At 41.3% G+C, this 15,829-nt stretch overlaps 1 protein-coding gene across 1 annotated transcript in view; it reads right to left on the reverse strand.

Moving 5' to 3' along the window:
* Window positions 1–1,928: 1,928 nt before the first annotated feature.
* INPP5F (inositol polyphosphate-5-phosphatase F) overlaps window positions 1,929–15,829 on the reverse strand; it is a 44,521-nt gene continuing 30,620 nt past the window's right edge. Inside the window, exons 11-20 of the mRNA XM_061364203.1 lie at window positions 15,086–15,163; window positions 14,195–14,315; window positions 12,038–12,166; window positions 10,252–10,369; window positions 8,924–9,122; window positions 7,844–7,915; window positions 7,676–7,749; window positions 6,338–6,466; window positions 5,555–5,642; window positions 1,929–4,594 (exon numbers count right to left, since the gene is read on the reverse strand). Coding sequence (XP_061220187.1) covers window positions 3,460–4,594; window positions 5,555–5,642; window positions 6,338–6,466; window positions 7,676–7,749; window positions 7,844–7,915; window positions 8,924–9,122; window positions 10,252–10,369; window positions 12,038–12,166; window positions 14,195–14,315; window positions 15,086–15,163 — 2,143 coding nt within the window. The 3' untranslated portion in view covers window positions 1,929–3,459. The remainder of the gene's footprint in view (window positions 4,595–5,554; window positions 5,643–6,337; window positions 6,467–7,675; window positions 7,750–7,843; window positions 7,916–8,923; window positions 9,123–10,251; window positions 10,370–12,037; window positions 12,167–14,194; window positions 14,316–15,085; window positions 15,164–15,829) is intronic.

The raw sequence follows: 15,829 nt of genomic DNA on the forward strand, positions 1-15,829 counted from the left end.
CTGAGTATCAGAGCTGGCAGCAGCTGAAAGAACCAGACTGTTGCTATCTGGGCCTGTGCACTGCTGGTCCCGTGAGTAAAGGCACGTTGCACTCACAGCAGCACAACAGTAGTAGAATTTGCTTATCTTATCCATGCTGAGCTTCCAGTATGAAATACATCCTTATTGTCAGACAACACCATGACTCACTTCTTCAGTGTCTCTAAGGAGCTTTATTCTGGCACAGTTTAAGAGGGGGGAATAAAGGCATTGACTGGAGATTTGGTGATATTCATGTACCTGTACAGAACATATCAGGCTTTTTGCATGAGCAGTAAGGTGGTGGTTAAACTGTTTGAATAATAGCCATTAAGTACTATACAAGTACTATACAACTTGCAGTGTACAGTATGAGCTGGTTTCCAGAGGCCGCCCTGCCACTAATACCACCTGCAGAACTGGTTTAACAAGGGCGGGTTAAGCAGTGAGAGGGAGAGTCCAGAAACACGGTGCTGTGCTTGTGGAGGCAGCCTGCAGGAGTCAGTGCTGGAGCTGATTCTACATCTTGCTTCAATTCATCCTTTTATCAACAAGGACAAAGGCTCCTGCCCAACTGAGATGAAGCCAAACCCCCCCTCACTTGATGCTGTGTCATGACTGAGATTGTGTGAACAGGAACCACCTTTTTCACTGCATTTCTAGTCTAAATATGACACTGGTTGTTGCAGCACAGCCACCCTGGCCTTGTCCTTTTCATCTCTGCACTCTCACAGTAATTCAGGTATTTGTACTATAGACAACAACTGTTTGCCTTAAGCTAGCCCAGCTTAATGCCCTTTCAAATCACCTCTTCTTGAACACTAAGCTCAGTATTCCTGGTTTCATCTGCCTTGTGCTACATTAATATGAAGTTTAGCAACTGAACAGGAGAAAATGAAGCCTCTGGTCAAAAGGAAGCCTGGCTGGAGCACAGCTGGTTTGTAATGTCATCTCAGTGCTGCTTACAGCAGGGGCTGAGGCGCAGTGCCATGTGAGACCATCTGGTATTTCATAACTATTGGGCAATGCCTAAGCTGGAAGGACACAGCATGCTTGGGTCCCCGAGTAGAAGTCAGGGAACCAGTGCACCAGGTCAGGAATTCATTTCTAGGGGGATCTGTCCTGAGTGTTGACTGAGCAACACTAGTTTTAGAACACAAGAGTGATTTTACAGCTATTGGTATCCTGCCTTGCAGGACTCTCAGGCTGTCAAAGTCACTACATGTGCTTGTACAGGCCAAACATGTGTGTGATGTTTTACAAACCAGTTTCTCTTTCTCCTACCTAAATAATGGCAAATATTTGGAATTTCCTGTCCCTCCTCCAGCCCTTTACAAGTTCCAAGGCTTGGGCAGCTTTTAAGGAGTCCCCTCACTATGTCTATGACCTTAACTTCCTTGAGGCCAGCATTGCATCAGGGCAATGATAGAAGGATAGAGTATCAAGTCATGTATGTGTCCCTTGCTTGACAGGGGATCTTATTCATGTCTATAACATCACCAATATGCCTATATTAAGAAGTCTATCATATAGTATTAGTATAGAATATTAATAAGATGGGGAGGGTGTAAGGCCCAGCTGCTCCCAGTGGTGCCTGGTGCAAGGACAGGAAGCCATAGGCACAAACCAAAACACAGAAGAGTCCCCTCTGAGCATCAGGAACCCCTTTTTACCATGAGGGTGACTGAGCCTTAGAAGCAGGTGCCCAGAGAGGTGCTGGAGCCTCCCACCCTTGGAGATACCTGGGACATAGTCCTGACCACATGAGTCCAACCCCTTCCAACCTCAACGCTGCTGTGATTTTGTGACTCTCAAGCCAGAGAAAGTCCAGATGACCTCCCCATCTCTGAAACTTACCCCCCTCCAGCCCCACTGTCCCACATCCCTTCACATCACAGCCAAAAGCCACCTTTGGATTCCACTTTTTTATTAAAATAGCTCCTGTATATTGCTCACATTAAAATACAGCAGTAGTTTGATTTTAAATAGAGCCACAAGTAGAGACACTCAAAAAACCCAAACCCACAGCACTTGTCATAAAATAAATAAACCAGATCTGTTTAATGAAGTCTCAGACCACCAGGGACAGGGGAGAACCATTTCAGACACACTTAGAAGCTCTAAGACACTGTTACTACCCTACCCCTATGACACTATTTTCTCTGAACACCACGTGCAGCCTACCTACAGTACATGGACAAGAACACCAAGGCACCAGGGTCTGCAACGGTGGTTACAGTCACAAACCACAGCATAGCGAGGTCCTGCTGTACAGGAGCTGTTGGGTAATGTCCTACACTAGAACAGCGTGGCAAGGCATTGCTGGGAAAGGGTGGTTAAGGTAGATGTAAATCTTTTGACACACATAGATAAGGGTTGGGGGGGGTTAATCCCATTCCCAGCACGAGCGGATGCTTAGCCTGCTTTATCCTGCGAGTATGCAAAGCTCGAGGTGGTAATGAATTTGGTTTTGATTAGATGCTGACAGCTATGCTGTAATGCAACACTGATTCCATGGAACAGTACATTTGCCTTCTCTTCTAGAAGTTAGTTGGACTTATGCATCTGAACAGTTAGAATATAAGCACAGAGAGGGACACAATGCCTGAAGGGCAGGTATTGGCCTTGTCCTGCTTTATACAGTGATAAAAAATAAGAGTGAATTGCCAGTGCTTGAAATTTAGGGGAAAAGAAAGAAATCGGAATCTCTTCATCATGGGCAAGACAATGAGAGGACATCTGCTCCATCTGCCCTCACCTCAGAACAAGTGAGAAGCCAAGGAGATCCACGGAGTGAACGTGCACCGCAGGACGGTGGGTGTTGCAGGTGGGATCGACACGCTTTACGTGGACTGAACGTGACCCAAGAGGTGCGGAAAGGAAACGACAGCAAAAAGGGAATCTTCATTTCTGGTTAACATAATGCAATGGAACAGAAACGCATCCGTTCCCATTGGAGAGGCACAATTCATAGAAAGCTGCATCTAAAACTTCAATGGAAACAAGTAAAAACACTAGTCCAAAAATAAATAAGGTGTAATTTACCGGTTAAGTTCTTTTGCTGGTGTAGTGCAAGGTAAGTAGTAAGGTCACAGAAGTGCAGTATCACCTTTCCAGTATAAATACTTTCTACAAGAAGTCAGAAGAGCTACAAAATTAGTCTCCAAAAATAACTGTGCAACACATATAAGACGGACAGCATGCTTAATACATCCCAGTGTCTAAGCTACCTGTTTAAATAAGGGCTTTACCGTCCTCATCTCACCTGCCTAAGCTTGGTCAGAACCAAATTCATTCACATCTCTCACTGCCTGTAAACAAGTTACCTGTATTATTGATCCCAGTATTCAGTAGCACTTCATGCCACAGTGAGTCCTGATGTCGTATTCTTTACTATTGTATTAAAAGCCACAACTAAAGGAACACTTCCTAAAGGAGCAACTAGATCTGAATGATCCGTGTCTGGCATTGGGTGAACATTGCTCTCAGTTCTTTCTGTTTAATTTCATTGAGAGCTTCTTGTTCCGCAGGGCTCTTCTGGACCTTTGCCACAGCAAAGTTAATCCCTTGAGTCAATCCTGCTTGTGTGATGTTAGCAACCTGGACCATGGAACTGCGGATCTTAGCGAAGGGAGACACAGCTCTGCTGCTGCTGCTCTCGGCTGGAGAGGGAGTCATGTGGAGTCCTGTCTCGGGGTTACCAGATGCAGATCCTGGGCTCTTATGAGATCTGGTGAAGTCAAACCCACCAACAGCTAAGAGCTGAGGATTTGGCTCAGAAGACTGTACATCCAGCTTGGATGGCCTGGAAGGAGCATCTCCGACAGCTTCAGCCTTGGTTTCTGCTGCCTTAGATGTATTATTGCTGCTTTGATTTACTATGTGATGGGGCTCTTGAGAACCAGCCTCAGCCTCCAAAACATCGGACACCTTGTTTTGAGCATCGTGCACAAACCTCTGGCAGTACTCATCCATCGGTTTAGCAAACTCCATCTCCACGTTGTCAGCAGAAGGCATGGCTACATCTTCACAGTCAGAGCGGTCACCCTGGGACACGTGGATCTCGGATGGAACGTGAATGCTGATGTTCATGTCAGTGCTGCTGATGGACTGGGAGCGGCTGCCCAGCCGTGGTGCCGAGGCAATGATCCCACAGCTGGGCAGCACATAGTCTGCCTGCCCTATGTTCTCCAGGGAGTCAGTCAGCTGGTTGTCCTCATCGGATTTAGAATTGGTCAGGAAGTCATCCGAGTGGAAGGAGTCATTATCTGACCCTTCTGTATCAGATTCCGTGTGGACTTTAGCATCTCCCACCGGATTCTCCAGCGTTTCAAGGCTACTGTCTGATTTCCAGAGATTCACTTTCAGATTTGGTTTTAAGAAGTTGACTTTCACCTCCGGCTTGGTAAAGCTGCCCAGCTTCCGGAGGTTACTGATGTTCACATTGGATTTGGTTTGCTTCACTTTCTGATTGAGAGATGAGAACTTGCTCAGTAAATAGTTCTTGCCCTGGGCCAGGGACCCTCTGTTCCGAGACCGGATGCCAATGATGTCTTCATGAGGTTTACTGCTCTTCCTGGAAGAAAAAGAAGGAAACCTCTAATGCAAAAATCAAGCCAGTCTCATAAACAGCAACTATTTAGCATCTTCCAGTCTGTTTCCATAATACAGATGGACATTTTCATTGAATTCCAGAATGGTTTGGGTCGGAAGGGAGCTGAAAGCTCACCCAGTTCCAACAACCCTGCCACTGGCAGGGACACCTTCCACTAGAGCAGCTTGCTCCAAGCCCCAGTGTCCAACCTGGCAAACTCTGCCCTTTCTAGTTTTGCTACTGAAAAGAGGCCCAAAGTGAAAAGGAAGCAGAAAAAATCTGACATTCCAGAAACTAATATGTAAATGATTGCCTCACTGTTAACACCTCAGCAGTATTTGTACATACAGGTTACTTCTGTTGATATATAGACAACTGAGTTATTATTAGAAACTAAAAGGTTCTTGTAAGTATTTGTCAAGTGCTGTTAAGCTTTTGTGTGCCCTCTTGTCTGAACAGGCTTGCACAACAAGAACTGCTCCCCTCTGACTAACACTGAGGAGTTCAGAAGTTTAACTTCAGCCATTTCCTTACACAAGACCTGTAATGTGATCCTGATTTGTTAAACACTCAGCTGCAGTGGCATCCAAACCAGATTCACCCTTCAGTTTTGCCTTCTTACGACAGAAGCAATCAAGTTCAGATAGGAAAAAATGAGATTTGACGTATTAACCATGATTTGCAGTGTGTTATTTACATTTGGAAGTGTCTATTGTCTATAAGCACACAAGTATAAACCAGTGTTCTTGCTTATACTTCTAGATAAACACCTGCAGGCTGTTACCATTGGAAGCAGCACATGGAGGAATTAACTCCCAGCACTGTAGCTGGATCTGAATGTTCCTTTCAGGTAGCACATACACAGCTGTTACCAGGTACTGTTAGTCACTGAGAAGAGAGTGAAAGTAGGACACAGAAGATTCACATCATTGAAGCACTCACCTCTCCAGCTTCTTTTCAATAATGGGCACATCTAATCCCATCGCTTGCTTTGTGATTCTCAGCATTTCTGCGATGCACTGAAGAGTGTCTGAAATCCAAGCAGCGGTCTGTCAGACCCTTAATAAACCCTCAAAACCCCCTGTTCCCAAAAGCCACAGAGAAATAAGTCTGATTCTAATGTAATTAAATTTGTTTGGGTTTGCTGGTTGGGTTTTTCTTTCACCCTACAAGTTGTAACTGTGATTTAAAGATTACAAAGTTTGGAGAATAGACACTCCTTAAGCTCTAAATACTGTGTGTAAGTGAATCACTGCCACGATTCACCATTTGTGGAAGGAAGAGAAGCAATTATACTCATTCTAATCCTTGTTCACAAAATGCAGTGCTCCAGGTCAGAAGTGCTATTTTTTCCTTATTAGTTTTCATGTAATTCACTTAAACAACAAGCAAGAACATTTTCAGCCATTGATTTCACTAAACAAATCAATTCCTTCCGTTCTTTAGGAGCTAATTTTAATTTCGTTTAATCAGGTTTTGGAGCAGGAAAGATCTGGACATGGAAACGTCTCCATCCTAGAGAGACATGTTGCTTTAAATCCATATCTAAACCAATTTCCTTTGTATTAAAAGCCACATACAGTGTGTTTGTGGATTCCCCTCCCCATACAATTGGATTATATTAAAATCTATCCTTTAGAAGTTATTCTAAGAGCAATGGAAAGTGTTTCCTAGAGAACACTTGAATATGCTTCTATGTATAAAGCTTTCCCATATGAAACAAACCTTTTCCATCTTCTTCCGGGCTGCGTACCACAGCTCTAAGAGTGTGAAAATAGCCACTCGTTTCTTTGTATTTGTAATGCAGCCTCATGCAAGAGAACTTGGGTTTGCCGAAGAGAGTAGGCTCAGGCCCTGAGAAATAAACCAGGAGGTTAGAAACCTTTAACCAAACACGGAGATGTTGCAAAGACTGTATATAAACGTAGGTGCTGAGAGTCTTTTTCAGCATAAAAGGCTTCGGTTTGTCTTTGGAGTAGCATAGACATTTTGAATGACTGTCACAACAGCCAAACAAGCACTTACACAAAGTAATCAGAGCCTCTCTCTGTGTCTATTATACTCAGCCTGATTGTTTATTACAGATCACCCTTTCAAATAGAAGAGAAAGAAAGTACACCTATTATATCCTGTATTTTAGGGTATGCTCCTGCATGGATTAAAGGCAAAGCTAATCAATTTTTACCAAATGAAGTGCTTCCACTCTTCAGTGCACTGTATTATACCTTTGCTTGCTTTTATAAGGTATTTAGATGTTTCATCTGTATTCTGTACATCAGGATGTGTTATAGATCTCTACAACACACAAGTGAGACCCCTTTCCACTGAGCTGTTAGAAATTGCACAAAGAGAGTGAAAGTTACAATAAGGAGATGATGAAAACACTATGCATTGTGTAATGAAGGAGTAAACTATCAAAGGGAGGGGGGCAAACACTGGGAGCCACAGAAATATCCCTTCATTCTCTCCAGCAGGAACACCACTTTCATCCAGAAAGTCAAAAATACTACATCTTTAATACTTTCAGCTTAAAAAGCTGGATTTAGCCTGCAGATGTTAGCCTTTAGCCACTAAGTTAAATTGGGATAACAAGGCGATTTCATAACAGCACGTTTCTTACAAGACCTTGAGAAAGAAGAGTCTTAGAAAGCTATGAACCAGATCTAAAGTACAATTCAGAACCAGCTGCTGTATTTGGATCAAAGAGTGCACAAACCTGTGATTTATTCTAGAAGTTGATGCAGTTATTACTGCCATTTAATAAACTGTGAAGTCTGTTTTGATGAATCCATGGGTTTAAGAGTTTGAAACAGGGAAAACTATCAGATCCCCCCTACTGATCAAAGCTTCTATTTCAAGCAGTAGCAAAAGACAGGACTGAGAGAGAACACGAGCTCAACTCTTGCATCCATTATCAGCAAGAAAGCATCTTTCTAGCTGTGGTGGACCACGCAGGGTATACAGTGAGGCTGGCTGTTTCAATACATTTATAAGATGCTTTGATAAGTGCTCAAGCTATTGTTAAGAGCATTCAATAGAGGTATCTGGTGATTACATTCTTACCTATTTCTATTTTTTCCAGAGCTTCAAGACTTAACCTTTGGTACTGATTCACCTTGTCGATTTCATCATCATAACTAGAAAAAAAGAATGAGAATTTAATGCCTTTACCATTCTAAAACAGAGCTACTAGAAATGAACTGCACATAGTAAGGCAAAGCGGTAACTTACTAGGCCACGTAGTAAGCAGAATTAGAAAGTAACAGCAGAACATCCACATCCTTATGAGTGGCATCAATGAGACTAAGGAAGGGGAAGAAGAAAAAGGAATGAATACAGAGAAGTGTATTCACAAAGCTGTAACCCACCCCTAGTGTATTTTAAGGACACTCTTACACTTGAGGGCACTTTACAACAAGAAGTTTCCATTATGGTATGGTAGCTATGTGATGCTGCTGCCTCTTCACAGCCACTGAAAAACCAAGGCTTGTGAAGTGTCTCACCTAACAAGTTGTGATGTGTCATTAGACTGCCATAGAATAAGTGAATCCACATAAGCAACACTCCCTCTAAAACCTGGAGTTACCCAATAGCTCAAATAGGTCAGTAGCAGGTCCAAAAATAAAGAGGAAACCCACAAGCTATTGCAAATGCTAACAGAGAAGTGGAAAAATGTCTCAGACTTTGTTAGGATGATGAGTGTGTGCTTTGAATAGCTGTTGGAATGTCCTGCTTTGCTATTTTTAGACACTACAACATAACCTGCTGAAGATCTGATCACTACCTAGTTAGAGAACTCTGAACTTGATAAGGAGACTTCTGAGTGAAGTTTGAATTCACGCTCACTACTCTTAATGAAGAGAAACCTAGGCTTTCCTACTACTGACTCATTACACAAGAATTTAATCTGATCAGATATGGCTTTGAAGTTAAGTTACACTTTCCCTATAATGCGGTGAGGAACAACAGCTCCTCAAACAGCCTCTGTGACAGCAAAGGGGAGTTAGAAGTTCTCTTCATGATGCCTACCACATTTTGGCAATATTAACTGAACGCACGCATTTCCAGGTGTTGTCTCCAAGGCAATGCAGGTAATTCCAGCATGCACCATCCTTACGGCATTTTGGGAAAAGTAAATGTTTAGGTAACCTTTACTTCTACAACTACAAGGATTCAATCCCTTTAAGAACTCTAGTCATTCCACAAAACTGCCCACTTGTGTTAACTCATCAGCTACCAGAATCATTTAGCATCAGTAGCATTTAACAGAGGTGCCATAGTGGCAGCTGAACAATTATGACTTTGACAAACCTTGGATCACAGTCAATAAGAGCCCATCCTCCATGGAATTTTTCATCATCTGGTAAGAGCAGTTTCATGTAGCTCTGCAAAAGCTGGCTGATCAACTCCTGGTGGCTCCTCAGGTTCTCCTTATGCAGAGCTTCATGCTCTTTCTCTTTTGTAAATATGGAGTAAAGATCCTCTGTCACAGGGATACCCTGCATCAAATCTAAATGAATCCCACGAGATACCAAACAAAAGACCAGCAGTTAAAAGTGATGCACACCAGCAGTTTGTTGAGTACCTTGTAAATTCCTCCCAATGTTTCATGGTTAAAGATACTGTTGGGAAATGGTTATTCTTTCTGAATAGAATGTTGCCTGACACTGAAAACTCAGTAGGTGGAACACTATTTTCTCTCAGTGAAAAGCAAGGGCTAACTTATCATTTTAAGAAACACTTGCTACATAAATTTAACTTTGTCTAAAGGAGAGGTGATACAAGACAGATAATGCTAAAATGGAGTCAGGAGTAAATTCTGAGGTGTATTAACTGCATGTAATCCTTGTGAATTGAGTGTTGTTTAATCTCCACATGGAGAGTGACTGCTCAATGCGTCCACTACAGAGACCTACTGAATGTCTCTCTCCTTATATATTGAACAATACATACACATACTGAATCTCTGTATATATATATATTGAACAATACATACACACACTGAATGTCTCCGTATATATATAGAAAAATATATATGCATACTGAATGTCTCTGTATATATATATTGAATACATGCACATACTGAATATCTCTGTATATATATATTGAACAATATATACACTCACTGAATGTGTCTATATATATTAAACAATATATACACATATTGAATGTCTCTGTAGATATGTACTGAACAATATATACACTCACTGAATGTCTCTACATATATATTGAACAACAGATACACTCACTGAATGTTTCTGTACATATATATTGAGCAACATACACTCACTGAATGTCTCTACATACGTATTGAACAACATATACACTCACTGAATGTCTCTACATACATATTGAACATATACACTCACTGAATGTCTGTACATATATCTTGAACAACATATACACTCACTGAATGTCTCTGTACATATATCTTGAACAACACATACACTCACTGAATGTCTCTGTACATATATCTTGAACAACATATACACTCACTGAAACGTCTCTGTACATATATCTTGAACAACATATACACTCAAGGTGCTTTTAAGCTTCAGGAAAAGTAAAAGTCAGTGAAAAAGATAAGCCAAGATGATTGCTAAACAGATAGTTGAACGGAGTTGAAATTCTGTTCTCACCTATGACTGCTTGCCTGTAAGCATCCCTGAAACGATTCAAGTAGTATCTGTTTGCAGAATTAACTCCATCCTTCATTACCCCTGCCAGCTTTCTTTCACCGGTCCTTGTGAAGTCACCCTGTCACACAGAACATGGCAGTCATGCACACAGGCAGCTGGGAGGGAACAGCCTCAGCTGAAAAGCTTTGGTATTCTGAAATTTAGGGTGGTGAGGCACTGGAATGGGTTGCCCAGGGAAGCTGTGAATGCTCCATCCCTGGCAGTGCTCAAGGCCAGGTTGGACAGAGCCTTGGGTGACATGGTTTAGTGTGAGGTGTCCCTGCCCATGGCAGGGGGGGTGGAACTGGATGATCTTCAGGCCCTTTCCAACTCTTAACTATTCTATGATTCTATGAAACTCTGAACTGAACAGATGACAGCTCAGAAGTTACGTTCAAGTAACTATTTTGTACAGAAAAATACTGATTTTCAAAGAGCATCTGCTTCTTATGGCGTTTGACTCTCCTGAGAATCTTAGGCTTGTGACAGACATGATTCTATATGAAGTCCTAATAGAAAACAGTAATATGGGCATAAATGCCAGCTAACATGAAGATAGAGCTTTCAAGACATCAGTCACTGCAATACTTGAATACCTCAAAAAGAATTATGTTTTGGCCTTTAATGTAAAAGGAACACTATTTGAGCAATGAAGAAGACTGGAACCTACTGAAAACTGTTTACCATCTCTGCTTCTGCTACCAAAACAAGACAAGCATAACATACTAAAATACAGAACATATCCTCATGAGCTCAGAAAACAAGAGTTTCTAAATCATGGAAGGCTTAGAAATGGCATAAAAAGCAGTTTTGGTAGTTGCATTCCATCAGAGGATTCTATTTTCAGAGATGCTCTGAACACTGGCACAGTGCAGTTTTAAAAGCCACAACAACCACTATGAAGAACATTTCCAGTGTTTCACTTTCAAATTAAAAAGAAATATCACAAACTGGAAATATATTTAATCCATGAACCTCAAGAGGGAGTAGAGAAATCTTCAAGCAGGATGGCTGAAAATGTAGATGTATAAATAGAGTTCTATGATTCAGATTTAAATATTCACAGTCAAGACAAGCGCCCATGGCAGGGGGGTTGGAACGAGATGATCTTAAGGTCCTTTTCAACCGAAACCATTCTATGATTCTATGCCAGGCTGGGTTTTATTATATTTTCTTTTAAATATTAATGTAATAGACTAATCAGTTCAGTAGAGAGATTTTAAGAGATATTTAAGGGTAAGCATTTCCACTGTAAAGGTTTTTCCAATGCCAAATACCAGGAACACTAAAAATTGTTCCATCAGCCACTAAGATCATTCAGTTCCAACCCCCCTGCCATGGGCAGGGACACTTCACACTAAACCATGGCACCCAAGGCTCTGTCCAACCTGGCCCTGAACCCTGCCAGGAATGGAGCATTTACCACATCTTTGGGCAACCTGTTCCAGCACCTCACCACCCTCACAGTAAAGGACTTCTTCCTTGTATCTAACCAGCGTTGTATTTCGGTGTAAAACTAACAGAATGAGGTTAAAACGACAGCCAGCACTGCCTGGACACCCAATTCTTCTGCAATTCACACCAAGTGTGATACAAAATACCCCTCTAATGAAAGGTCTCATGTCTCTCCAAGACAAAACCAGGCAGAATATTTGGCTAACTTTGTTACATGTCCTCCATGGGACATAAAACCACTCAGATAAGGTACTACTCGTCATCAGAACAGATCACACTGTTCACCCCTTACCTTTAAGGCTGCCGTGCCAGCATACTGCCGGCTTATGGCATCTCCATTGTTTGCCCACATTATCTGGTAGATTCTATTGCATTTCACTGGCAAAGGCTGCTCTGGTGGCATCACACCCAGTTTTTTGAGCTGGAATTTGACAGACACATTAATATAAGGTTCAAGATAAAAATCATTCTCAATAGCAGAGCTTGATAAAGGCAATGGGAACACTGCCAAGCAGTTCATTGTTCAATTTTACGAGACCTGAAAAAGAAACCCATTCTGCTAATTTGTCAGATTAATTGTTAGCAATGAATCTCTAATTCGTTGTTAAACATCCTATCACTGGATGCAGCAGTAATACATTAATTATGAATGTAGGAGTTAATCTTCAAAAGGACTTGCTCAGGTAAAACAAGCTGCTCTAAGTTACTCAAGACAGGAAATGTTCCTGTTCTCTATAGAGAGCTATCAAAAGAACACACATCACAGATAAACAAATTAATATCTCCTATTGCAAAGGCATTTGGGACCTCAAAGGTCTGAAGATAAAGAAATGGAATCTTTTTCCAGTTACAAGGAAAAGCACACTGGAATCTTTTGCTTCTAGACACTAAAGCAAATGTAGCAGCTCCATCTTCAAACTTACTCCTCCCCCTAAATAAGCCTTAAAACAATTTTATATGTTGTGTTTGTTATTAATGCTTGTGCAGTTTGGACAGTTAGTGTTTGATACCAAAACTAAGATATGTTACTCTTCAGAAGAAGCAGTACTTCAGTTTTCCCAGGATAAGGCTGGGTACAATACAAATTTTAGTCTTCTTACACATACTAAATTGATAAAGCAACACGTATGTAACTGCAATATAGTCACTAAATGTTAGGCAAACTGCAGATAATTTAGACTAAATCATAGGCAAACCCCAATTTACAGCCAACAAAACAACATTCAAGCACTCTTTGCAAGTAAGATGAAAATTGATACACATCTGTTGATTGACTTTGAAAACCTTATCAAGTTTCCAGCTGAGAGAAAACAAGTCCTGTGGTTCCAAGGAAGTGGAAAGGTAAGGTACATGCGACCCTCAGTCTTCCACTTTGTGTCAGTCACCTTCCAATGCTTAGGACATTTCCCAGTTATGAACTGATTCGGAAGTACTTCAGCTATGAGAATGATGTAACCCAACACAAGATAATACTATAGCCATGATTACTGAAGTCCTCTTCACAACAATTTATGCAACTCTTGAACTCTTGGAGTTTATATATATATAGAAATCCTATTCTAAAATAACAACCATAGAATCGCTGGTCCCACCCCTTGTCCCCATTACTCTTTCTGTATCAGGAATTCAAAAGCAGATAACAAACAGGAACTGCCAGATACAATGGCTGGAGCCATTCACCCTTCTTCCTATGAAGGACCCACTTCATTCTTTATCCTTCACTCCAAGCATAGACAGGTTTGCTCATTTTGGGCTGACGTGTAACTGATGCTTCAAAGTTTCAGTTACAGTACTATGTAAGTCTTCACAAGGGAAGATATCATCACTGAGCTTCTAATCAGAAAGCAGCTAGGGAAGCTAGTAGTAGGGAAGTAATGGGGAAGAAAGGCACAGAGGAGAAAGACTAAAGGAAGGACTCTCAGTCTGTTTGGAAATGCCTTTTCTATACAGGGAAAACTCTTCCAGAGCATAGTAGTCACACCCATCTGGGGTATTTACACCATGAATTAATTACTCCCCTACACAAAGAGGAGACAACTAACCTCCCTAACTGCTGCACCAGTGTTTCACTTCAGAGCAGCTAAGATTGCATCCAACTTGTAGTTAGAGTTTAGACCTTTAACATGTTGTTTGGGCCAGGAATTCACTGGGGGTGGGAGGACGGTGTCTGTTTTCAAACTTTGCATTACTACATAACCTAAATTGACCAAATCAAAAGGAGAATATTCTCTCCAAGATGTGGACAGACACCAGTCATCTCCTCTCTGAAGCAGGACATTGAGCATCACTGGTTTGGAATGATTCCTAGTTGTACATACTACTTCCAGTTTCTTAGCTCTCCAAGTAGTTTGCAAAGGTGCTTTGCAGTGGAGGTTACTTCAGCATTTTCAAACACGCAGATTTGCCAGTGAATAACAATGAATTGAAAAAGTACATTATGTATACATGCCTGCTGTTCCATGACCACTCTTGCAATAGCCGCCTGTACAACATTGGTACGATCCAGACAGTCCATGCAGTTAACTCGAAAGATTCCTTCCTGTTTACAAATCACACCAGCTTGGTCAACCCTTCCAACAGAAAAAATAGAGCACAAGCATACTGAGACACTTAAAATCCAGTGCAATTTATCAGCTCCTAGAAACAGCAGAAAACTCTACACATGAGGTACTATTTATCGTTGCATCCATCACCCCAGCCGCACCTCATTCTGAATTAGCTACTCTTGTTCCCACCTACCCTCCTCTTCAGTCTATACTAGATATCCAAAGTGCATCCTACTGGGGCCATAAACTTGATATATAATCAGATGCTGAATTCAATTCATACCTATATAATATGAGCTTTCAAGAGAAAAAGCATTTAATTTCAAGAACACAGAAGCCAACAGTAACGACAGCAACACCTCACTCACAAAATACATTGAACTGTATCATAGAATCATAGAATCATAATATATATGGTAAGTGAAAACTGCAGCCATATTCACTACCGAAATGCATGAACTTTAATCATCAGAAACTAAAGGTCAAACATGCCTACGGTTTTCAATAGGAAGATTGGAGTTCTAGGGTTTGTGGGTCAAATGCATAGTGTTTTATACTAAATATAAGAAACCCTAACAGTGTTAAATGCAGTAAGCCCCAGGCAGAATGCAGCATCTGAGAACTTCTGCTGTTACTTGTGCAGAACACCACTGCTTCAGACCACAGAAACTCTGACACAGGCTGGACATCAAGAGAAGAATATAAAACAGACCAGATATGACAAAAATCAAGGCCTCTGAATATGTACTGGTTTATTTTTTAATACAAATATTCCATACTAGGTCAGTACCTACCAGCACCACTTCATGTCAAGAATAATATCATGAATGGCATCAGTCAGTGTTTGAACGTTTTCAAACTTCATTCCTCGGCTAAAACACAGAATTTGACAGAAGTTAGTTTGGACTAGAGCAGTGGTTTTTTTCTTACTTATATTATTTGTAATGTCAACCAAGTATTTTTGGCTAAGTGGGAGACACAGACATTCCCCTTTAAATCACAGCCAATATTCTGAACTATTTTAAAGCACCGCTGAATATCGAAATCCAAGGAAAGAAATTAAGCTGTTTAAACTCACAAGACTTTGCATTCTTGAATGCTGCTTCCATAAGGAAGACAAAGTGCACAGCTCTTCAAGCATGTGCAACATTCTGTTCTCCTTTTAGGCAGTCTCAACCAAAGTAACCACTATAGAAATTGGGATGGCTTGCTCTGCATGACCTCTGTTTCTACGGAAAAATCACCTACAGACACAACATTCTCTCCTCTTCCCACCCAACCAGGGGGGTTTCAGCATTGTTCTCAATTCACTTATGCTAACAGCACAAAAAGAAGGAGTCCTGGTCACTACAGCAGTCCTTAGGAGAAAAGCAAACAAACAAAAATGAACGCTTATTTAAACAAAAGCATCAAATCAATTCAGGATGCCAACAGTCACCTAGAAAAGGCATCTCAAAGGCCATCACTATTTTGATGGGGTTTTTGCTCTTCCCTCCCCCTCTCAGACCATATCTACTAATGACATACTGATTCAGGCA

Source organism: Neopsephotus bourkii, unplaced genomic scaffold (genome assembly GCF_033783945.1).
Source record: "Neopsephotus bourkii isolate Nb327-2 ecotype Australia unplaced genomic scaffold, CSIRO-AGI_Nbou_v1 NB_1189, whole genome shotgun sequence".
NCBI classification, from domain to species: domain Eukaryota; kingdom Metazoa; phylum Chordata; class Aves; order Psittaciformes; family Psittacidae; genus Neopsephotus; species Neopsephotus bourkii.